Raw genomic sequence first — 26321 nt, forward strand, 5'->3', positions numbered from 1 at the left:
TTTGTAGCCTAGTTGACTCGAGTAAGTACGCCCGATGGGTGTTCTACACCTAATCCCCTAAAGCTATCTAGCTTGGGAGCGGTTGGCCTAAAGCTCGTTACATGGGTCCTCTAGAAAGCTTAAGAACTCATTACATAGATCATAAGCTTTATAAAAAAGAAATAAAGAAATAAAGTCTTGACTTGTAGCCTAGTTGGTTCGGGCGAGTAAGTTTGAGGAGTGTTCTACACTTAGTGCCTTATAGCCATCTGGTTTAGGAGTCATTGACCTAAAGCCTGTTACATGGACCTTCTAGAAATCTTAAGAAGTTAAGACAAGAAAGAAAAAAAAAAAAAGTGATGAATGAAAAGAAATAATATGTCAAAATCTTGTGTGGAAAATGAGCATTATGTTGCATGTACATAAGTTGGGGAGTTTTTCATGACATTTTAACATTGTGATATGAATATGAAATTTGTGTTTGAGAAGCTTGAATGGAGATGGACAAATATTGACAGAAACTTTAGTTCTTTATTTAGGATTGTGTTGTTTGCATGTTAGGTTCAAATTCTTCACTTTACCTTTTGATGAATGTCTTGGTTGTTGATGAATATGGTTGTATATGATTTTGTGAGAATGTTGAAAAAGTTCTTTTAACTTTACTTGAGGACGAGCAAAAAGTAAGTTGGGAAGTGTGTTAGAGTCATGAAAGTGACTCTATTTTGGTGATAAAAATACCCTATGTGTGATTAAATTGAAGTATTGAGACAATTAAAGAATTTATGAATTTATTCACAAAAATCGTTTCCTAATATTTTTCTTATGAATTTAACGTGTTTGGAATGATTTTGGAAAGGATATGAGTTGATATTAGGTTGTGGTTTATGGATTATGGGTGATTTTGTCTCATTTATGCTGTTTAGGGGGTAAACTGTCATATTTATAAGGGTTGATTTGTCACTTTTCAATTATGTAGGGACCAAAGTGACATTTTCCATTTTGTTCTATAAAAGGAAAGAAAAGCCGCAGATCAGGGGGGAGGCTGTTCACCCAGTTTTCCGGCGAGGTCCGGTGACCCTTCGTCTCCCTTCGACTATGATCTATCTCCCCATGCACCAGTCTTCATGAGCCACCAAAAATCACTACCGTGGGAACCATCACGACACCCCAACGCTTCACCTTCCACCACCATGACGTTTTGTCTTCCAGGCCAGTTTTGGCCGTTTTTCGACGACGTTTTGGCTCCCCAGGACTTGATCTCCCTTCCCCACGGCCGGATCTACACATCCCAAACTTCAGGCGCCGCGAAAACCGCTAGAATCCGCCATCTAGCCACCGCGACTCTTCATCTTTCAGCCCAGATCCTGCTCATTTTTGGCGACTTCTCACCTCCCCAGGACCTGATCTGAACTCCCCATCACCAGAGCTTTCCATCGGTACCTTCGGATCCCATTTCCGCCACCATTTTTTGAAAGACTTGTCAGAAAATTAACGTTTTCTGACGAGTGCGGCTGTTCGTATTTCGGGCTGTCCGTTGGTCGTTTTCGCCCCTTCTTTGCATTATATCATTGTCGGTTACCTCCTCTCTGCCATGATCAGCTTCGTTTCCACCGTTTCAGCCTCCGTCATCACCACCACAAGCGGCTGAGTTCCTGGTTGTCTGTTATGGTGTAGGCGAGATCGAGATTAACTCTATTGATCTCCTCATCAACTCTTGACTAGTTAGATGAGCCCGAATGTTGGACATTGGTTAAGTTTCTTTTATTCAGATTATATTTGTTTTCGTTTCAGTTTGTTTGCGATGCTTTAATATTATTCTGATGCTCGACGTGTTGAATTGATAATGTCCATTGAGAACGTTTATTGATATATAACTTTTCGCATAATTGAATGTCGGTTTGAGATTATTGAATCTTGATTATGACTTTAAATTGCTTCGGTACTGATTGCAATCAAGTTGTAGTAACGTTAAATATCATTTCTACTAGGAATGCATTTGTTGTGTCATTAGTTGATAGGATGATACAGGTTGATAGGTTGTACTTGTTAACGTTGTACCAACTAGTGGTGTTTAAGGGTTTAGCGTTTTTCGGTTAGTCGATGATAGTCTTTAACCAATCGATCTGTAACTAAGACGACGGGGAGACATGATAGATTATACCTAGATTTCCAGAAGCCATTTTATTGATTTGCCTAGCCTTGTAGGTTTAGGAAAGTGAAGAACGAGGAAAGGAATTGTGAGAGTTGGTCTTGAGTCAAACAGAACCCGTAGCGACAACGCTTTTAATATTGTGTTTTAGTTAGCAATTTATTTGATGCTTTTAATTTCCTGCAAGTAATTAGTTTCCTTAGTTTTAAGTAATCTTTTTGCCAATTTCTCTTTCGTTAACTCAAATATATATTAGGTCATTAGTCTTGCTCTCTGTGGATTCGAATCTGCTTACCGCTAACTACGATATTTAGGTTTAATTTTGTGACCGTGATGACCGGTTCGACACTCATGCAAAATTTATTAACGGGAATTTCTCATGGTTATGGTTTAACATTGACCTGAGAACCAGTCAATACTCCCACATATTAATTAGCTGTAGTTCTCAAGCGGTAGACCTCTGATGGACTCACTATATTTAACATTTTTGTGTTCAATGTATAGACTCCCGCTCATGTGTGGAGTCATCGCTTGCTAGTCTTCCGCATTCTCAATTACCCTCCTTTTACGTTCATTGCTTAGAAATTTCATATGCAATGTCAGCTTCCTGGAAATATATTTCATGTTTTATTTTCCATCGAAGCATTCTTTCTCTATTTTAGAAGTTGTAGCGTGTGAATATTGCCAGCTAATGCATGATAATTGACTTGGTATCATCAAGCAGCATCCAAGTAATTGCCGAGGTTTAAACTCTGCACATATGTAACACAAAATAGACTGACTCCATATGATATGGGTGTCTTCATGCTAATATGTACAATGATATTGTTGGAGTTAGGCCTAATTCCTCACCAAAAAACCTTATTGAGTAGGACGATTGTCCACTCTTATAAACCCATTGACTTGAGCTTGCCTAATCGGTATGGGATCTCCAACAGATATTGAAGTATCAACCGGGAAACTTGAAATTTGATCACCAATTGACTTGTTCAGACAACAAGTCTATCTTAATTATCATTAATGTTATTGATACACTAATTAACTTTGCTGTATATATATGAAGCATGATCCACTTATATTTCACATAAGAAAAAACAAACTATATAAAAAAGAGAGAGGATGATGGAGAAGTTACAGAGTTTCTACTATGCTTTGCTTGCTGGTTTCACTCTTGCTGTTCTGATTCATGCTCAGGATCAATCAGGTTTGAACTTGTCTGCTTAACAAATGTTAATTACTTATTATCGCTATGGGGTTAGCTAATATTATCAATATATACCCGATATTTGTAATCTAAAACTGACATATGTGAAGTTTATATTAGATTAATGTAAATTTAAGTTCTAAGCATTTTGTCCTCTGTTTTTCTCAGGATTCATTAGCATAGATTGTGGCATACCAGAAGGTTCAGACTATGCAGATGGTGTTACTGGCATAAAATATACTTCAGATAGAAACGTCACAGATGCTGGAAAATCAAGGGACGTATCTTCCGAGTTCCAGAATAGAGGCGATGAAGCACAGTTTAATAATGTGAGAAGCTTCCCTGAAGGTAAAAGAAACTGTTACACACTGAATCCTGCGCAAGGAAAAAATGGTAAGTATTTGATCAGAGCCCGTTTCATGTATGGAAATTATGACGGCCAAAATAGTGTGCCCAAGTTTGATCTGTATCTGGGGGCTATTTTCTGGGGGACAATAATTCTGGAGGATGCTTCCAGTATTTTAACAACGGAGATCATACATGTTCCTTCAACAGATTATATATATGTGTGTCTTAATAATACGGGCCGTGGTGTACCATTCATTTCAGCGCTAGAGCTTAGGCCTTTGAGTAGTTCGCTTTACCAGACACAGAATCCGTCGACTGAATCCCTTCTGCTCCAAGGACGATTTGACTTGGGCTCTACAACAAATAAATCAGTCAGGTGAAATCTTATATAATATCATATTTATGAGTGAAATATAAAGATTATTTTATTTTTGCTTAATTAATGATTGAAAGTGATGCCGAATTAGATACATCGACGATATATATGACCGCATTTGGAAGCCTAAGCTAATAAGCAATTCTGGTTTGGAAACATTGAGCCCTATCACCAATATTTATACCCAAGCTTCCAATTCTAGCATTTTCGAAGTACCAACCTCCGTTATGAGTACAGCCGTCCAGCCATCAAGTGATGATGGGAACTATTGGTTTTCTTGGGATTTGTCTACGGATCCAAATTTCCAATACTATTCTTACGAGCATATTGCTGAACTTGAGACCTTGGGAAGCCAAACCAGAGAACTTAACTTGTATGAAAACGGCAAACATGCTTACGGGCCTTTTTTTCCTGATTATATGTCCACATTAACTATCTACCCATTCTCACCACTGAAAGGAGGAAGTATCAAAATTGAAATCAATAAAACTGAGAATTCAGACCTTCCACCCATTCTGAATGCCATTGAGGTCTACATGGTTATAGATTTCTCACAATCGCAAACTCTCGAAGTTGAAGGTATGCTTTACTCAACATAGCACTCTTTCGTATGCATTTACTTTTCTGGTGATGGAAATTGATTTAAAATCACTTGGTTGATTTTTACACTTGAAAATTTCAGTAAATGCTATGATGCATATAAAATCGACCTATCAAGTGAAAAAAAACAGCTGGCAAGGTGACCCCTGTACCCCTGAAGGATACCGCTGGGAAGGCCTTAACTGCAGCGGCGGCTCTGAGGATAATAGTCGTCTTAGAATCATTTCTTTGTAAGTTTATTATTTCATCTGTTTTTTGTTTTCACAAATCTAAAATTAATTAACATAATAAACCTTGCCCTTTAGAAGAAATCCAATGACAATTACAAGAAATTCAGAACGTACGGTTTCGATTAGTAAGTACTCTGTTTTGAACATCAAACTAGGAACTTGTCTTCGAGTGAATTGACTGGCGAAGTAGCTCCATTCTTTGCGGAATTGGCATCACTTCAATATTTGTAAGTATTCTAGCTACCTCACATCAAAAATCTAATTAATATATCTTATATTTATCAATATTGAGCTATCATCTAATTAATATATCTTATATTTATCAATATTGAGCTATCATCTAATTAATATATCTTATATTTATCAATATTGAGCTATCAACTCGTTGACACCACAATTACTATCAATTTGAATTTCGTCTCTCACCACTAACATTGAACAAAAATTGCTGGATACAGAGATCTATCAGATAATAGCTTAACTGGAGCAGTGCCTGATTTCTTATCTCGACTGCCATCCTTGAGAGTCCTGTAAGTTTATAGACTTCATTTGACAAAGAGTTTAACAGGGAAGATATATTAAGGGGCCATTCATATTTTTATCTTATCACTTTCCAGAAACTTAAAAGGAAACGGATTCACAGGATCACTTCCAGCTGAACTCAAGAAACGGTCGGAGGATGGATCACTTACATTAAGGTTTGCTTTTTCTCAGAAACCATCAAAAAGCATTTATGTGATCGTAAATTATCTACACCATGATCACAAAGCGAATAAAGAAAGGTCATTAAAATATAAAATCAATGAATAGTTATACATATAAGTAGGAATCACGTGACAATATAGTAGCAATGTTAAGTCCTCAAGTAAAGTCTGTATATGATATTTATATGTATATTTATATTACTCATCTTACATATATTTCCATGTTTGTTATTTTAAGTTATACTTTCTAATTTGTTGTCAATCAATTGATGCAAGTGTGGACGACCTGTCTTCTTCAAGCCGAAAAAAGAACGTGTTTGTTATTCCACTAGCAGTATCAGTTGCTGCAACATTGTCCGCACTCATAATTGGATTGGCTATCTTCTGCAGCCTTAAGGCAAGGAGAAAACATGGTAAGATTTTCATAAACATAGAACATATGAAAAAATATATACTATGATCATACCGGACACTACTTGTTTTAATTTCTGAAGATTCTAGGACGGACTTGAACAAAAAATGTAAAACAGAAAAGTATTTAAGAGAAACACAAAGCAGAACTAACGAATTTAGAAAACAGAGAAACTGTTATTAATTGACTAGAAAGTTCAGATACAAGAATGCTGCATTTATATAGCAGCTACACAAAGCACCAAAGCGTCACCGTATTACATTCAAGTATTAAACTTTTACAAAAACAATCCTTCAGTTTTGATCTTTTACATAAACACCCTTCTCACTCACTTCTATACTCGATATTTCCCCTTAAACCAAATANGGATGTAAGAATCTTGTATGTTTGTCATGTAATATTGTTTAATTATTTAATTTATTTTTAAATTTAAAGTTATCTAATCATCTTAAATTTATTTACTTAACAAAAAATAATAAAAAAAGCATTATCCATATTAACTGTGACAATAAAACTATTGTTTTACCAGGTACTCTGGGTCGCATATATAATTAATATATTATCACCATTGTCAGGATATATCGTAAAATATATTGTGTGTGAATGTTGTTTACGAAATCAACTCCTGTAATCAGAATAGTTTTTCAATATTTTTAGCTGGCTAATTGTCATCACTACACAGTAATACCTTTGGAAATTAATTAACAACAAATCACTAATTATGGCGAAATGGTTTTGGAAAGCCTTAAAGAGAGAATTTAAAGTGTTCATCGCCAACCAAGTAGTGGCCTAGTGGATCGATGTGACTAATCAGTATAGAATCTCTTGGAGTACCCAAAGTCAAACATTATAATATTTCGTTAATTTATTCTCCCGGAGGACTTTGGTTATTAACTTAAAAAATATAATACCCAGAAACATGATATCCAAGCTAATTTGCACACACATTTACTAATCTCTATAGGTAATTAGCACAATGTGTCGCCGCTATGATAACCTACTTAAGTTTTGGGAGTGAAAAAGATTTGAATCTAAGACTATGTACTTTAATCACACATCTCAACGCTCGTATTGGACAAACAGTGAATAGATGAGCAATATCATTATTGAAAAATAATCGTCTCATCTAATTTCTGATAGCTTTGCAAGATTTGTCTCATCCTGAATTTAAATGCTAGTGGCAAAGTCTACTCTAAATCTGTGGATGGATTTCGTTGGCTGTAAATTACGCTACCCTTTACAAGATATCTTCTGACTTTAATTTGGTCAAACTTTTCTTCCATTGACTCCAAGCTTTGGATCTAAGTACTTTTCATATCGACTTGGAATTGGAAATATGGCTGGAATGTTGGACTTTAATAATATGAAGACTCGTGATCAATATCTGTATTTTACATTTTATTGACATGCGAGCTTGTGAAGCTACACAATATAGCTTAATGAATTGATATATGATTGGCCAAATTAGTGCTTCATTGATCACAATATTCCCTGGAAGAAACCAGAGAAAATGGTCATGAGAATGTTTGAGTGTATATTCTTTGCATTTCTAGCTGCTTTTGCGTTTGTTCTTCTGCAGGTTCAGGCTCAGGAACCAGGTCAACTTTCATTTCTGAATCTTTTTCTTGTTAACATTAACTTTCATGGNTCATTCATTGTCAGAACTGACCGAGTCAAGCTATATAATAACCTACTTAGATAGCACTATAATTTTAATTAGTTTATTTAGATAATATAATATAAACAAAGTTGGTGCATTAATATACATTAAAAAAGACAATTGTATCTTCAGTCGCAGCATGTACATCTACACAATTTACGTTATAAAATTGCATGTTGGTCTAAGAAGTCAGACCACAGATAATATTGAAATTAGTGTTTTAGATTGTTTAATTAGACATGGACCATATGATAATGAATATTTTTGTTTTTGTTTTATAACGTTCATTGTCATTCTTTTGCAACATGAATTTTATTTAATACATGTTAATTACTTGTACTTTACTCTAAATTAACCTTCACATATAATATTAACTGGAATAATGTTACATATATAAACCATTTATACAAACTATTCCCTATAACAGATGTAAGAATCTTGTATGTTTGTCATGTAATATTGTTTAATTATTTAATTTATTTTTAAATTTAAAGTTATCCAATCATCTTAAATTTATTTACTTAACAAAAAATAATAAAAAAAGCATTATCCATATTAACTGTGACAATAAAACTATTGTTTTATCAGTGCTCTGGGTCGCATATATAATTAATATATTATCACCATTGTCAGGATATATCGTAAAATATATTGTGTGTGAATGTTGTTTACGAAATCAGCTAAAACCGTAATACCTTTGGAAATCAGAATAGTTGTTCAATATTTTTAGCTGGCTAATTGTCAGCACTACACAGTAATACCTTTGGAAATTAATTAACAACAAATCACTAATTATGGCGAAATGGTTTTGGAAAGCCTTAAAGAGAGAATTTAAAGTGTTCATCACCAACCAAGTAGTGGCCTAGTGGATCGATGTGACAAATCAGTATAGAATCTCTTGGAGCACCCACAGTCAAACATTATAATATTTCGTTAATTTGTTCTCCCGGAGGACTTTGCTTATTAACTTGAAAAATATAATACCCAGAAAAAAAAAAATTAGGTACACACCGACAAATAGTGAATAGGATTTTTTTATTTTTTTTTTTAAACATGATGTCTAAGTTAGTTTGCATGTATATTTACTAATCTCTGTAGGTAATTAGCACAGTATGTCACCGTTATGATAATCTACTTAAATTTTAAGAGCGAAAAGGATTTGAACCTAAGAGTACTGTATACTATAACCCCATATCTCAACACCCCTACTGGACAAATAGTGAATAGATGGGCAATATCATTATTGAAAAATAATCTCTCAACTAATTTCTGATTGCTTTACAAGATTTGTCTCATCCTGAATTTAAATGCTAGTGGCAAAGTCCACTCTAAATCTGTGGATGGATTTCGTTGGCTGTAAATTACGCTCCCCTTTTACAAGATAACTTCGGACTTTAATTTGGTCAAACTACTTTTCATATCGGCTTGGAATTGGAAATATGGCTGGAATGTTGGACTTTAATAATATGAAGACTCGTCAATATCTGTATTGTACATTTTATTGACATGCGAGCTTGTAAAGCTACACAATATAGCTTAATGAATTGATATATGATTGGCCAAATTAGTGCTTCATTGATCACAATATTCCCTGGAAGAAACCAGAGAAAATGGTCATGAGAATGTTTGAGTGTATATTCTTTGCATTTCTAGCTGCTTTTGCGTTTGTTCTTCTGCAGGTTCAGGCTCAGGAACCAGGTCAACTTTCATTTCTGAATCTTTTTCTTGTTAACATTAACTTTCATGGATAATGTAAGTCAGAACTAGCTAATAATTTTACTTCTCTTTCCAGGATTTATCAGCATAGATTGTGGAGCAGCTTCAAACTACACTGATTCACAAACTGGCCTTTATTATGTTTCTGATGCAAGCTTCATAGAAACTGGGATAACCAACAGTGTGGCTGTAACATATCAATTAGATAGTCTTCAACAACCGCTATGGACTCTCAGAAGTTTTCCTGAAGGATCCAAAAACTGTTACCATGTAAAAGTTACCAAACAAAGTAGATACTTGATCAGAGCGAACTTCTTTTATGGAAATTTTGATGACAAAACTACAACACCACAGTCATTTGATTTGTACCTGGGGCCGAGATCTGTGGGATTCTGTTGTTCTTGGCAAGTTCCACCATCCTGTTTAAGGAAATCATACATGTTTCTCCATCGAATTTATTGATGTCTGTCTGGTGAATACAGTTCAGGACACCATTGATTCATCTTAGAATTCAGCCCCTGAAAAATAACACTTATGTACACAGAATCTGGGTCGCTTGTAATCGTTGCAAGATGAACTTTCAACCAATTACAACTGGAATACTCAGGGTGAGCTAAGTGAAAAAAAATTGTCGCAATGTTACAATCAATCATTCACTCTATGCTATCTGGAAAGAAAAATTTATAATCTTGCAGGTATCCGGATGATGTTTTTGATCGAAGATGTACGTACACGATCCCAACTGGGAACATTAACTACCATTCCACAGTTGATGCTGATAGTCACAAAATTTTCAGCCTCCACAAATTGCGATGAGAGTGCCGGGACACCAGAAATGCAGTGGACCCTTACAACTCTCTTTCACTCCTGTGGATTCGACTCAAAGATTTATGTGTACATGCACTTTGCGAACTAAAGTTCTCCTGCTAACAGTCCAAATATTCAATATTACTTGGAGGAAATTACTTGTACGGACCTGTTTCTCGCTTATCTTGTACCACATCCTTGTAACACTACTTCAGCCTTGACGGACACAATTGGGTGTTTTCAATATTAAACAGAAGATCAACCCTGCCTCAATCCTCAACGCCGTCGAATTTTTATGCCGTGAAAGATCTCCCACAACAGAAACTAGAGCATTATGGTAAGGTCTTCCGAATTACAAATATATGCATTCACTGTCTGTACAACATTTTGAATACTAAGTATTCTGCTGATTCTGCACTTCAGCTGATGCTATCAACAAATATCAAGTCATTGTATCGATAAAAGATTGGCAAGAGAGATCCATGTCTTCCTCAGAATATTTGTGATGGCCTTGATTGCAGTTTTAATGATAAATAATCCTCCAAGATATATTCCCTGTAAGTTCATGTCTTCACGCACACACACTGATTTTTAATTTGATTTTATAACTCTTATTTGTTAATCAAATGATGGCATGAATTTAGGGACTTGTCTTCAAATGGATTGACTGGTGAGATACCTCCTCTACATATCCATCTTACAATGATACGCACCTGTAATATAAATAAATCTCCATCTCCCATGATTAATCAGTGAATTTTCAACCTATCGAGATGAGACAGATTGATTGACTCAAAAATTTAATTTCAGGGATTGTCAACAATAGTTTGACTGGATCGTGCCAGAGTTTGTGTCTAAACTGCAATTCTTGAAGACCTGTAAGTTAATTCTTGGAATTATAAACTGGAAATGGTTATCTTACACAAAGCTAAGAGTTATTCATATTTCTGGTATGACTTTGCAGAAAGTTATGGAATAAGCCACAGGTTCGGTTCCAGTGAACTATTGAAAGATCTCAAAATGGTTCCCTATCATTAAGGTATACTATGCTTTTTGTCAACTATATGAGGCCATGTCAATAAAAATTTCAATACCCTTTGAATTTCTGTTTTTGCAGTGATATTCCAGGAATAAGTGTCTTCCTATTCATATATCCAATTTTGAAGGCAATAACACAAAGATATCACATCTGTTTTAATCCCAACTAGGAAAAAGTCTTGGACTAATAGAAGATAATATAAATATAAAGATAAGCATAGAAGATAATATATCACAAAATATATTTTAATTCTCAAGTCAGTTGACATATGGCTAATTTACATATCAACTTAATAAGGACTAATAGATCTATTTATATATCGCATTCGATGATGGCATGATACCATATAATAACTATTAGGTCCCCTCTTGCATTCAATGATGCCAAAGATACATCTAGCGTATCAAAAACTTTCTCAATCACAAGAAAACAAGATATTTTTCATAGAAAACGTTTGTGTCAACTCTGTGATCTAACCATCATTATAAGTTAATATGACGTCTATATAATGTTTGGTAGATTTTGTTTTTTTTGAATTTTTTCATCAATTTCCTATGCTAAGAATTTACTTAATTTTATAACAGATAATCAGTTAAATTTGTATTATTATATATTACTTTAAAAAAAAAAAAGTAAATAAGAACCTGGTCAAGCTTGGGCTGGATCAGTTTGGGCTTCAGTCTGGCAAATGGCCCAATAAAAGGAGTGAGCCTCCATTTTGCATGGGAGCCAGCTTATGCGACAGTTCTGAATTCCCATTTCTCACTTCTGTTCTCACTGATGTTTAATTGAAGCGTGGATGGCAATCCAAATCTTTGCGCTTCAGTTTCATGCGGCAAGAGAAAGAAGAAGAACAATGTTGTTGTTCCAGTTGTCGAATCATTCGCTTCCTTGTTCGTACTATTAGCTGCATTGGCTATTTTCTGGAGAATTAGAAGTTCAAAACGAGGTATCTTTTTGCATTAATTAGTAGTGTTAGTAACGTGAAGAGTCCAGAGCACATGCGTCTGAAATTTTCGTGTATTTTCAGATGTATCTTAGCATGTATTCGAAATAATGCCAAGAATTATTATTGTGATTGTTATTTTAATCAGGAGGTATGTGGGGAGGAACCTCAAGAAAATCACCACATGTGTCAACAGAAAAGATCAGACGATTTACGTATGCTGAGCTCTCCACAATCACCAACAACTTCAAAAGAGAACTTGGTGAAGGAAGTTTTGGAAAAGTTTACCATGGTTACTTGGATGATGATACTGAAGTTGCTGTGAAAATTCTTTCTGAATTATCAAATCAAGGGTATGAACAGTTTGAAGCAGAGGTATGATATAAATCTGAATATAATTAAGTACTTGTACATAGTGTTTTGAGCTTAGTTACATTTGTGCATGCGAAGTCTAACGAGATTTAATTTACAGGTGAAACTTCTTCTGACAGTTCATCACAGAAACCTGACAACTCTGTGCGGATATTGTGATGAAGGCAAGCAAATTGGGCTCGTCTATGAGTACATGGCCAATGGAAACTTGAAACAGTATCTGTCAGGTTAGTTTTACAAGGCCATTTAATAATTAAAGATTTTATTTTGTGAAACTTTCTAACCAAACGGATGACAAGAGAGATAATCAAAAGGAGAAAAGTTGAATCAGTTTAAATTCATATATTTTCTGTATGGATGTAGGTAAGAGTGCAGATGTCGTGAGCTGGGAAGGTAGACTTCGTGTAGCGGTGGAGGCAGCACAAGGTTAGAAAGCATTTCATTTATGCTTTCATTTCTTATTATTTTGAGGCTGTAAATGAACTGATATATAAGGAATTCGCAATTTAGGATTGGAGTATCTACACCACGGCTGCAAGCCACCTAGAGTACACAGAGATATCAAGTCTGCGAACATCTTATTGAGTGAAAATTTCCAAGCCAAAATAGCTGATTTTGGGCTAACAAAATCATTCCNGGCTACTGCATTGAAGGCGCCAATATGGGGCTTATTTATGAGTACATGCCTAAGGGAACCTTGGAACAACATTTGTCAGGTCACACACTTTTATATCATTGCCCTTAATGAATAAATAGAAATTTGTAAGTTCATTTCAGTAAAATTTGCATTGATCATATACAGGTAATAAAAATCAATATTCCTTGAGCTGGGAAGAAAGAATGCAAATAGCATTGGATGCTGCCCAGGGTTAGTGATTGCACAATATATCAGTTTTTGTTTGTTGCTTATAAGATTTATATAGGAATTATGATATCAAGTTTGTATGTAGGCTTGGAGTATCTGCACAATGGTTGTAAGCCACCCATGGTCCACAGAGATGTGAAGCCTTCAAATATCTTATTGAATGAAAAGTTACAAGCCAAGATAGCTGATTTTGGCCTATCCCGTGTATTTTCAAATGAAAGTAGCACTAGTATATCAACCGCTGTTGCTGGCACCTCGGGATACCTTGACCCAGAGTAAGTACTTAAGCAATGCGGGTGTAACGCATGTTTTTGCGTATCTTTCAAGGTTTCATAATATCAGATTCTTTGGTTATGTGCAGGTGCTTGGTTGTGCCCAGCCGGTTGAATGAAAAGAGTGATGTATATAGCTTCGGACTTGTTCTTTTGAATATAATCACAGGCCAACCGGTGATACTGAAATCCTACGAAAATACTCACATAAGTGAGTGGGCAAAATCCAGGCTTGCAAGGGGGGATACTAGAAAAATAGTTGATCCACGTTTAGGGGAAAATTTAAACATCAATTCAGCGTGGAAAGCTGTGGAACTAGCACTAGCTTCTGCTTCTCACGCTTCCTCTAAGAGGCCAACCATGATTGAGGTAGTGATGGGATTGAAAGAGTGCTTAGCAATACAACTTGGCCAAAATGATTACGCCAATGCCACAGTAATTAACAGCCCTCGTCTGGATTCTGAATTTACTCCTTTAGCAAGGTAGTAAAGCTTACTTTAATTTCTTTCCAGGAATCTTGTGGATCGTTGAAGCTGTGTAGTTCAATCAATGTAACAATTATAATACACTTTCCATCTTTGCTGGATCCGGGGAAGATGCATGGAGATGGATTATGTTGTTTCGTTTTGTTTCTCAAATATTAATCTGAGTAAAGTATTACTGTTTTATCATGTAGGAGTCTCTATTAATTATGAAAATTAATTTCTATCAATTGTCAAATCAATTTCTAGCTCACTCTTATATCTAATTAGCCTTGCAAACGAGCCTCAAACTCGACTAGAGTTGAGCTCAAACTCAAGTAGCTCTTGTGTCAAATCGAGTCAAGCTTGAGCATAATAATACTCAACTCGANAATCACATTGTATTATGTTAAAATTTTCCTTTAGTGCTTGAAGTGAGCTATTTGTATTTGTAATTTACAATCTTATGTATAAATTTGTGCCGTTTATTTATTTATTTTTTTTTTTTTTTTGAAAGAACATATACATAAGTGCTTTTATGATTCGAATACAGACTTCAGGTTTAATTTCTATCCTTGGTTTATGATTTGCATTTTATCACATTGGTGATAGCAATAGCATTAGCATTTCAATTGTGAAGCTTAATATTTCTTCTGGTTTTCTATCTCAGAAACTTGACAAAAGTTTCGGGAATCCAAAAAAGCTTGACATGCCTTTTGTTCCAAGAATGTCAAGACATTAAAGGATGCATTCAACATTCTCCAACCTGGTAGTTGGTGGTCAAAACACCCATAATGCAGTCAATTGTATAGCCTATATATATTAAATTGGTGGACTTTTAGTTATTCCTGCATAGGTGTTAATCTCATCAAAGAAAAATAAAATAGAATGGCAAGGGTGGAGTCAATGAAGGAATAATATTCAATCAATCTCAGGAATTAATTGAAGTATGTGTAAGCTAACCTAGGATACCCCCATTACCAAAAATAAAAAATGAAGAAACGATATGAATAGTTATATTTACTACTTGCACATATATAAATATATGTACAGATAACAATTAATTCTAGCATAAGTGCCAATTTCATCAAAGAATTAAAAAAAATGAATAAAGAAGTCATGTCAATGAGTGATATTTTAGTTTATTTTAAATATTTTTTTGTTTGATGAAAATATATACTAAAATTATGAAAAACATAACAAGATGAATCTGAATCTAAATTTAAAAAAATATATATATATAAGTTGAAATTAGGAGATTGTGGGAAAAAAAATTGTAAAGAAAAAACCTAATTTAGCTTAAAGGTTTATTTTATATGATTAATGGGGTTTAAAGACTTTTTTTTTTTTTTTTTTTTTTTTTTAATTACAGCAGAGATGTATTTAACTATAGGGATGAAGATCAATTAAGCCAGGGTTAAAATTTTACTTCCATAAATTCATAGATTTACAAATGGGAGGGAATGCATTATTCTAGGCCCAAGACCAATTACGTAAAGCCCAAAACTTGAGTCATGGACTCTTGGGAGCCCACACGACAATTCTACTTCAAAAGAGAACTTGGTGAAGGAAGTTTTGGAAAAGTTTACCATGGTTACTTGGGTGATGATACTGAAGTTGCTGTGAAAATTCTTTCTGAATTATCAAATCAAGGGTATGAACAGTTTGAAGCAGAGGTATGATATAAATCTGAATATAATTAAGTAATTGTACATAGTGTTTTGAGCTTAGTTACATTTGTGCATGCGAAGTCTAACGAGATTTAATTTACAGGTGAAACTTCTTCTGACAGTTCATCACAGAAACCTGACAACTCTATGCGGATATTGTGATGAAGGCAAGCAAATTGGGCTCGTCTATGAGTACATGGCCAATGGAAACTTGAAACAGCATCTGTCAGGTTAGTTTTACAAGGCCATTTAATAATTAAAGATTTTTTTTTGTGAAACTTTCTAACCAAACGGATGACAAGAGTGATAATCAAAAGGAGAAAAGTTGAATCAGTTGTAAATTCATATATTTTCTTTACGGATGTAGATAAGAGTGCAGATGTCGTGAGCTGGGAAGGTAGACTTCGTGTAGCGGTGGAGGCAGCACAAGGTTAGAAAGCATTTCATTTATGCTTTCATTTCTTATTATTTTGAGGCTGTAAATGAACTGATATATAAGGAATTCGTAATTTAGGATTGGAGTATCTACACCACGGCTGCAAGCCACCTAGAGTACACAGAGATATCAAGTCTGCGAACATCTTATTGAGTGAAAATTTCCAAGCCAAAATAGCTGATTTTGGGCTAACAAAATCATTCCCAGTTGAAGGTGTTACTCATATGTCAACAGTTGTTGCTGGTACCTTCGGTTACCTTGACCCTGAGTGAGTAGTTTTCTTCACTTCATACCTGTTACAGAGCTTCATATTATTTTCGGCTCCATAGTTTAAACTTTTGGATTAAGTGACTACTTAATAGGGGCTCGATAGTTTTCTTCTCTGCATGATATTTGGTATTTGATTTGTTTTGTCAAAATGCATTTGTATTGGTGTTTGGAACTGGGTATGTTCAATCTGAATTTGGGTTATTCCTCATACGTTTGGGACATGTTAGCTAGAGGGCTTAATGGTGGTTACTCAACAATACTTACCATCTTTATTGTCTAACTGAGAAAATTTTTGCATAAAGAATGAAAAGTTAGAAAAGAAGAAATTCCTGGATATCAAAAGAAAGATCACAGCAATCAAGGTGGTTTAGCAAAATTTATCCACATTTGTTTTAAATTATTATGGACTAAGTAATGTTTTTGGCCTTGCAGGTATTGTCAAACATATAGATTGACTGAAAAGAGTGATGTATTTAGTTTTGGGGTTGTTCTTCTGGAGTTGATCACAAGTCGACCTGTGATTGCAAATACCAATGAGAATAATCACATAAGCCTGTGGGTTGGTTCCATGATTGGACAAGGGGATATCAAAAACACTGTTGATCCAAGGTTACAAGGAGACTTCGACATCAGCTCTGCCTGGAAAGCTGTTGAAATAGCAATGCTTAGTGTGTCTCAAACTTCCACTGAAAGGCCAACCATGAATCATGTAGTGAGGGAATTGAGTCAATGTTTAGAAATGGAGATTGCTCGGAAAGGAAGACGTGGGGCTGAACCAAGAAATCAACATGAAATGGTCTCTATAAATCTAGGAACTGCACTTAATCCTTCAGCAAGGTAGTGCTTTCAGGTCAGGAAATGAAGACGGTTGAATTTCATGAAAAATCAAATAAATGTAATGGTTTTGGTGCCTCAGTCAATCACATTGTATTATGTTAAAATTTTCCTTTTAGTGCTTGAAGTGAGCTATTTGTATTTGTAATTTACAATCTTGTGTATAAATTTGTGCCGTTTATTATTTTTTGGAAAGAACATAAACATAAGTGCTTTTGTGTTTCGAATACAGATTTCGGTTTAATTTCTATCCTTGGTTTATGATTTGCATTTTATCATATTGGTGATAGCAATAGCATTAGCATTTCTATTGTGAAGCTTAATATTTCTTCTGGTTTCAGGAATCCAAAAAACTTGACATGTCTTTTGTGCCAAGAATGTCAAAACATTAAACATTAAAGGATGCATTCAACATTCTCCAACCTGGTAGATGGGGGTCAAAACACCCATAATGCAGTCAATTGTATAGCCTATATATATTAAATTGGTGGACTTTTAGTTATTCCAGAATAGGTGTTAATCTCATCAAGAAAAATAAAATAGAATGGCAAGGGGGCAGTCAATGAAGAAATGATATTCAATGAACCTTAGGGATTAATTGAAGTGCGTGTAAGTGTAGATGCAAAAATCTACCTTTATGGAAAGGAGGACTGATCCCGTGAGGTTGAGGTTACTGACAATCCGCTAGACCTACACACATGAAAGGACAAGTGTGAAGCTTTCGGAAAGCACCAGAGTGGTGTTTGCTGTAAGCACTCCGACGCTCAAGTCAGCAAGGCTGAAAGAGATTATTTGATAAGAATTAAAGAGATGAAGAATTACCAAGAGTCTTGTTGGAGGCTAGGACTACGGCGGAGGCGTCGGGTTCTCAGGAGCAAGAATTTTAGGAGCAAATAGATGGTTTTAAGTAATGTAGATTGACTATGGCAGATTCCTCCTTTATGAGAGGGCACACCTTTGTCTATATAGTGAACCCAAGGGATTGGAATCCTAGTAGGACATAAGTCCTATTTTAGGAGATAATCCATATCAGAAAAGAAATATGGTTTCTTGACCTTATCAAGTTAAGTTTAATAGTTTCAGTAAGATTTGAAATCTTAGTAGAAGAGCAAATAGAATGGGATTCTAATTTCCTGTTTATGGACTATTACAGGCTCATGGGCTGAAATCTAGTTTAGCTTAACTTATAGGGTAGCCCAACTTATAAAGTGGGTAGTTTATATGGTGATTTTAAGCGTAGACCCAATCGGGATTAGGCTAAGGCCTTGGGCCGTGACATGTTTATTTCGTTATTAGGACTCGTCCGACTCAAGACGATTTTTTGTCCTAATAGTTAGCCCCCCACTCTCTACGTTAAAAAGTATTTAGCTTAGTGAGTAGATTTAATCGAATGAGTGCAGACTAAGTGGTTTAGTGATAGCAGCTCATTAGGTTGGATGGACCGTTATGTGGATTGGGTTGATGACTTGTCGATTTGCGGTGCAAGCCCTTCAATCGGTCTAGGCCGATTGAATGTGTAAATCTATAAATTGGTCTAGGCCGATTAAAGGTGTGAATCAATAAATCGGTTTGGGCAAATTGAAGGTGTAAACCAATAAATCGGTCTAGGTCGATTGAAGGTGTAAATATATAAATCGATCCACGCCGGTGGAAGGTATAAATATATAAATCGGTATGGGTCAACTGAAGGTGTAAAGTCTATAAATTGGTCTAGGCCGATTGAAGGTATAAAGTCTATAAATTGGTCTGAGCTGATTGAAGGTGTAAAGTCTATAAATCGGTTTGGGCCGATTTAAGGTGTAAAGTCTATAAATCGGTCTGGACCAATTAAAGGTATAAAGTCTATAAATCAGTTTAGGCAAATTGAAGGTGTAAGTCTATAAATCGGTTTGGGCCGATAGAAGGTGTAAAATCTATAAATCGGTCTGGGCCGATTGAAGGTGTAAGTCTATAAATCGGTCTGGGCCGATTGAAGGTGTAAAGTCTATAAATCAATCTGGACCAATTGAAGGTGTATGCCAAGTGGAGCTTGTGTTCGAGTCGGCGTGATCGATCTGTAGTTGAAAAAAAATGTATTGGGCCTTATGGCCGAGTCGATGTAAACCTGTTGTAGTTGAAAAAATTATAAATACTAAGTACCGAGGCCCTGTTGGCATGGCTAACTTTGTAGTTTAAAACCTTTGAGGGCTATGTGGCCTAGTCAGCATGATCGACTTTGTAGTTGAAAACATTTGATTGAAGTTGGAACAGTGACATACATGACATGCATGTTTTAAGCAAAGAGCCAAATGGAGAGTTAATGTGCATGATGTGCATGTGTTATGGACTGAATGAAGAGTGGGCTAAATGGAAAAATAGGTTGCATATATTTAAGTAATGGGCCAAACAGAGAAAGATTTAACCAAATGGAGTGTTAGTTAAAAGGATATAATGAGACATACATTTCCCCTTCAAGTGTTGCCACCCATGCTTGCTGAATCAAATGGAGTATTTGATTTGACTTTTGAGGAGGTGATACGAAAGTACCATTAGTCCACTCGGCAAAGCTCACGCAGCCAGAATGAAGAAGTAGCCTTAGCCATGAACAAAGATGTTCCAAACAGAGGTAGAGTTGTAATGACACTAGAATGATCACCGTCATTCAACTTCATATAATCCTCGTGTATTCTTCTGGAACAAATCAAATAGAAAATAAAAGACTAAATGGAGAAATAACCAATGGTCATATGGTGTTATGTGTGGCATGCGTGTCAACAAGTCAAATAAGCCAAATGGAGAAACATAGAGTTGAATGGAGAGTAAAATGCATGAGGCCGAATGAATATGTTTGAATCAAATGAAAATAAATGAACCGAACAAGTGGTTGATCTATTCGGCCCTTCCCCCTTGCATGTGAGAACAACTTATGAAATATGAGTCCATTGTGTAGGAGGCGGCAATTGAAAGCTCACTTTTCCAAAAATTTGTCACGTGGCGCTTTTGAATAAGGTGCATTAAATGTATGAAAAAGTCTTATAGCTTTTGAAGTTTGAAATATTTTATTATATATATAATTTTTGGCGTCAACTCATTTAAAGAAAATGTGTATTTCATTTCTTTGACCTTCGTCTTCCTCATTCAGTTTCTTCACGAAGATTTTTCTGGCCATAGGAGTTTTTCAACTTTTACCTTAGCGAATCACGGTAAAGTCTTCTCCTCTTTTCAAACTTCTTATTGTTTTCTACTTTTCCGTATTCTTGAGCGACATCCAAATATTCTGAGGAGTTGATGTGTTTTTGGATAAAAAAGTTGAAGTTTAGGGGCGGTTTTGTGGCGTTTGTTGATAATTTTCTAGAGAGCAAAAATTGGAATTCTTTTGAAATATAGGTTTTGGATCTATAACAAATAATTTTGGGTTGGATTTGTTATGAGTTGGGTGAACTTCTGGAAAAAATACGAATTTCTGTTGTGAAGTAGTTTTACAAATGCTTGGTGCCTTTATTTTTTGAAGGAGGCTGAAGGTGTTTCATGGGTTTTCTCCGTTTTTTTCTACAAAGCTTCGTTTTCCAATAGTTCTTGAGGTTCTCTAAACGAATTTGGTGATTTTTGGAGAAGATTAGAATTGTTCTTGGCAAGTTTCTTGGGGAACTTTGACATTTTTCATGGAAGAAGAAAGAGATTGGGAGGCGGCATTCTTCCCTATTTTTCTATGGGTATATTGACTAGTAGATGATGGATAGCAGACTAGTGCACTAGGCTAGTATCCGACACTCAGTGGAGAACTCAAGTTATAGTCAGGGCTTACCCTAGAATTATATGGATTGCCAGGACTAAATGACGGGCTTGAAGGAGAATAAGATCGAGACGTAGGTGAATATGATGCAGGTGTTGGGTTGTAATTTGGAGATGTAGGACTGTAAGGGCTAGAAGGTGACAATCTTGGGTTGCTTGGTGGATAAGCCAGTGATGGACTGTATTTGGTAGACTGAGGACTGTGACTTGGTGAAGTAGGGCTATAGGTTGGTGAAGTGGGGCTATATGATGGAGATGTAGGGCTATAAGAGGTTGATGTTGGTATAAATAAAAGAGGGAGGTAATCACGTGAGGGTCGCTTCTATCGTTACATGGGAAACCAATATGGATGGACAAAACTCTGGTGGCATGAACTGAATGATGGAATCCATGCTGATTGATCTAAGTATTATTACAGTTTTGAGTGTTGTATGTATATGGTGCCATATGTGGGAAGGTAATGTAAAGAAGAAAGGGTCGCAGCCCAAAGCAGCGTTTGTCTTCTTACACATTAGATGATCACGTTAGAAAAATATCAAACAGGTGGGATGATATCTTGAAATTGGGATATGCGGAGTAACACGTGATTTTACGCTGGAAGCGTTGGATGAGTGATGAGAAGTGTTGAGACGTGGAAATGGGGTTTTTAAAAACTCTAAAACATGTCCAAGAGACGTAAGGGTTTTTAGAATACGAAATATCTTTTAAAAAGAAATTAAACATATACCAAAAGGGGAGCTATATTCCAACTAACGCGCAAAACAAATTATGAACACGAGGGATGTGTTTTGATGCTTTAAGGTATCATATTATATGATGAATAGACATAATATGCATAAAACAAATTATGATATACCGAATAGATATAATTTGACATGTGAACAGATAAACCAATGAAGAAAAATAAAGAAAAATTTTTCTTATCATGGTGGAACTTTTCAAATTAACGATGTCAATTGGAGGGAGTTTCGTGCCTCCTCTCATGTTGCATGTCATCATTGGAATGACGATTGTCAGAGGCCCCACGGTAGGCGCCAAATTGTAGATACAAAAATCTACCTTTACGAAAAGGTGGACTGATCCCGTAAGGTTGAGATTATTGACAATCCACTAGACTTTCACATATGAAAGGACAAACATGAAGTTTTCGGAAAACACCGGGATGGTGTTTACCGTAGGCACTCCAACGCTCAAGTCAGCAAGGCTGAAAGAGATTATTTGATAAGAATTAAGGAGATGAAGAATTACCAGGAGTCTTGTCGGAGGCTAGGACTACGGCGAAAGCAGAGATGTTGGGTTCTCAGGAGCAAGAACTTTAGGAGCAAATAGATAGTTTTACATAGTGTAGATTGACTATGGCAGATTCCTCCTTTATGAGAGGGCACACCTTTGTTTATATAGTGAACCCAAGGGGTTGGAATCCCAGTAAGTCACTAAGTCCTATTTTGGGAGATAATCCATATCAGGAAAGAAATATGACTTCTTGACTTTATCAGGTTAATTTTAATAGTTTGAGTAAGATTTGAAATCTTAGTAGAAGAGGAAATAGAATGAGATTCTAATTTCCTATGTATGGATTGTTGCAGGCTCATGAGCTGAAACCCAATTTAACTTAACTTATGGGATAACACAACTTATATAGTGGGTAGTTTACAAGGTGATTTTAAGCTTAGGCCTAACCGGGATTGGATTGAGGCCTTGAGGCGTGACATATTTATTTCGTTATTAGGCTTCATCAGACTCAAAAAGATTTTTGACCCTAACAATAAACTGATCTAGGACACTCTTATTACAGGAAAAAAAAAAAAAAAAAATGAAGAATCGATATGAATAGTTATATGCACTAGTTGCACATGTATAAATATATGTGCAGATAACAATTAATTCTAGCATAAGTGTCAGTTTCATCAANCACATTTTGTTTTCATTTTGACCGATTACATATTCACATTGGTATTTTGGTATAATTATATTAAAGTATTTCTAAGCCTAGCTAGCTTGGATGGAATAAATCATAAAATGGAAGTATGTAGTATTTTTCTTTTTGGAATATTATTATTATATATTTGGTTGAAACGGCATATCATTTTTTATTATTTTTTGCAAGTATTTCTATATTTTGAATTATTCTCTACCTAATAAACTTTTTATTTTTTATTTACAGATGGGTTAATACTTTCTCTTATGAAAAAAGTATATAATAATAATAATAATAATAATAATAAAAGATGATTCAAAAATAGAAACATAAGAGAAAAATTGAGGGTAAGTGTGAACACATTATACATAATATGCACAAGTTCATATCAAAGATTGGAGAAAGAATAAGAGATTTTATTTCTTTAAAAAAAAAAAAAAAAATTAACATTCTCAAAATTTTCATAAAATATTTTTAGTTTAAAGTAAACGACGAAATGATGTGTTAAATAATATGATAATATTATATCAAAAGATCGATAGTATTAATATAATGGGCTTAAGTAGAACTCAAATGGTTTAAATCCAATACCAATCATCACCCTCACCCCAAACAAGAATAAGAGTGATTTTGATAATAAGATAAAATATATTTTGAGTAGAATTCATCTAAAAAATTAACTCAAAGAAGAGAGTCGAACCACATATATATATACTATAACGATCCACTGTATTGGTGATGTATAGATACAAATTCAACTTTAACAAAAATTATTAAAAAAAAAAAAATTGGTACATATATTAGAAAGAATAAAGTAATTTTACAACATGGTCGAAAAACCGAGTAATACTAAAAAGGAAGTATAAATAAAGTCATTGAGATTAATTAAAATATACAAATTCTTGTCTACCTTTTATAGAACCTTACATTTATTTTTTTATTCTCATAATGGGTCCATTTAATTGAACTTTAGGACCATATCAATTTGCATAAAAAATACTTTATACAAAACAATATAAAAATAGCTGCATNATAATGCATCACTTGCAATGTAAAAAAGGCGCAGATTCCTGTTATGTTATCATTGAGTTATTTTGGTTTATTTTAAATATTTGTTTGTTTGATGGAAATATATACTAAAATTATGAAAAACATAACAAGATGAATCTAAATATAAATTTGAAGGAAAAAAATATAAGTTGAAATTAGGAGATTGTGGGAAAAAAGTTGTAAAGAAAAACCTAATTAAGCTTAAAAGTTTATTTTTTATGATTAAATGGGGTTAAAGATATTCAACTATAGGGATGAAGATATTAGGCCTGGGCTAAAATTTTACTTCCATAAATTCATAGATGTACAAATGAGAGGTAATGCATTATTCTAGGCCCAAGACTAATTCATAAAGCCCAAAACTTTAGTCATGGACTCTTGGGAGCCCACACGTCAATTACGGGCTATGCTAATGGTACTTATGTGACCCAAAGTCCAAACTCCAAGACGAAAAATACCTAGTTATAAATTATTTTAATTAATTTAGGTAATGATAGATCAACTAAGACAATTAAATTTAATTAAATCTATTTGGACGGATAGAATGGGATTTTAAATAGCCTTGATTCACTATTATAATGTTTTTTAGAATAGTATTTTAGAAAAAGTAAAATTAAGTTATTTTTTTGAGAAAAATAATTATTAATATTTTGAGAATTGAATAAAGTTTAACTGAATTTTGAGAATATTTAAAAAATATATTTTTTAGTTTTTAGGATAGGATAACGGAATAGAAACCTGAAGAGAGAAATAGTCAAGAGGTTGGTTTAGCGTGGCCTCTTATTGCATGCCATATGCAGAAAATTTATTATAATATTAAATTGATGATGATCTTGTTTAAGCGACATGTTGTCTCTTATATTATAATATTTCATAAAGAAATAGTCAATCTTTTGAAGTTGACAGAATCATCATAGGAATATATAATTTTTTTGCAGATTTCACATTTTGTTTTCATTTTGACCGATTACATATTCACATTGGTATGTTGGTATAATTATATTAAAGTATTTCTAAGCCTTGCTAGCTTGGATGGAATAATTCATAAAATGGAAGTATGCAGTATTTTTCTTTTTGGAATAATTATATTTGTTGATGCTAGATTCTAACACCAACTAAATGACACGTGCGCAACGTTGATTGGTCAAGAAGCACACGTGATTATGGATAGAGAATACGAAATAAATGCAATGAGAGCTTTTAAAGTGGTTCGGATGCTAAGGTCGCAAGTCCTACGTCCACTGATTTGTATTAATATGGTGGGTTAGGTCGCAAAAGCGGACTGACTTACAAATGATTGGGAAAGTGAATATACAGTTTACAAGAGAAAGAGAGAGTTCCAGTGTAAAAATGGCCGAATCCCCTTAATGAAGGGGTTTTCCTTTTTTTATACCTAGTTGAATGCGTGTAATCATCATTAAATCCTTGGGTTGGTGTGAATGTCAGGACATAATCCGGCTTTACGTCTCATTACCCATTTCCCAAGCTGATTTCATGCGATTTGGAGCAGGGAAACAGACACGTAGGAGCCCCACGGCGCTTGGCAGGCCTGACGTGCGCTTACCATTCTAACGGAAGCAGGTCACGCTTCATCACATGACTCCACGTCAGCCCTTGATTTCCCAGGCATAACAATATTATTATTATTATTATTATTATTATTATTATTATTATTATTATATATTTGGTTGGAATGACATATCATTTTTTATTATTTTTTGCAAGTATTTCTATATATTGAATTATTCTCTACCTAATAAATTTTTTTTTTATTTTATATACAGATGGGTTAATTCTTTCTCTTATGAGAAAAGTATATAATAATAATAATAAAAGCTGAGTCAAAAATAGAAACGTAAGAGAAAAATTGGGGGTCAATGTGAATACATTATACATAATTAACAAGTTCATATCAAAGATGGGAGAAAAAATAAGACATTTTATTTCTTTAAAAAAAAAAAAAATTTACCATTCTCAAAATTTCCTTGAAATATTTTTAGTTTAAAGTAAACGACGAGATGATGTGTTAAATAATATGATAATATTATATCAAAATATCGATAATATTAATATAATGGGCTTACGTAGAACTCAAATGGTTTAAACCCAATACCAACCATCACCCTCATCCCAAACAAGAATAAGAGTGACTTTGATACTAAGTTAAAATATATTTTGAGTAGAACTCATCCTAAAAATTAACTTAAAGGAGAGAGTCAAACCACGTATATA

At 34.5% G+C, this 26321-nt stretch overlaps 2 protein-coding genes across 2 annotated transcripts; both read left to right on the top strand.

Moving 5' to 3' along the window:
- Positions 1-3250: 3250 nt before the first annotated feature.
- On the top strand, positions 3251-17557 carry LOC116127330 (probable LRR receptor-like serine/threonine-protein kinase At1g05700). Its single transcript, XM_031412979.1, has 18 exons — positions 3251-3332; positions 3501-4056; positions 4148-4635; positions 4739-4886; positions 5042-5113; positions 5345-5416; positions 5504-5584; positions 12019-12173; positions 12322-12545; positions 12643-12769; positions 12906-12968; positions 13493-13682; positions 13769-14161; positions 15696-15816; positions 15914-16040; positions 16178-16240; positions 16325-16514; positions 16949-17557. Exons 1-18 carry the CDS (start codon positions 3251-3253, stop codon positions 17355-17357), a joined length of 3561 nt encoding a protein of 1186 aa, XP_031268839.1. The 3' UTR covers positions 17358-17557.
- LOC116127416 (probable LRR receptor-like serine/threonine-protein kinase At1g51880) lies at positions 9179-9980 on the top strand. The gene is made up of 2 exons (XM_031413064.1): positions 9179-9360; positions 9455-9980. Exons 1-2 carry the CDS (start codon positions 9273-9275, stop codon positions 9838-9840), a joined length of 474 nt encoding a protein of 157 aa, XP_031268924.1. The 5' UTR covers positions 9179-9272; the 3' UTR covers positions 9841-9980.
- Positions 17558-26321: the final 8764 nt, after the last annotated feature.

Source organism: Pistacia vera, unplaced genomic scaffold, assembly GCF_008641045.1.
Source record: "Pistacia vera cultivar Batoury unplaced genomic scaffold, PisVer_v2 Contig190, whole genome shotgun sequence".
NCBI classification, from domain to species: domain Eukaryota; kingdom Viridiplantae; phylum Streptophyta; class Magnoliopsida; order Sapindales; family Anacardiaceae; genus Pistacia; species Pistacia vera.

Bases quoted from the DNA above. Each gene is read 5' to 3' on its own strand.
- LOC116127330 (XM_031412979.1), top strand. From the start codon at position 3,251: ATGGAGAAGTTACAGAGTTTCTACTATGCTTTGCTTGCTGGTTTCACT. The intron at 12,770-12,905 runs GTTAGTTTTACA...GTATGGATGTAG, and splicing joins CTTGAAACAGTATCTGTCAG to GTAAGAGTGCAGATGTCGTG. The intron at 16,241-16,324 runs GTTAGAAAGCAT...TTCGTAATTTAG, and splicing joins AGCGGTGGAGGCAGCACAAG to GATTGGAGTATCTACACCAC.
- LOC116127416 (XM_031413064.1), top strand. From the start codon at position 9,273: ATGGTCATGAGAATGTTTGAGTGTATATTCTTTGCATTTCTAGCTGCT. The intron at 9,361-9,454 runs GTCAACTTTCAT...TTCTCTTTCCAG, and splicing joins GGTTCAGGCTCAGGAACCAG to GATTTATCAGCATAGATTGT.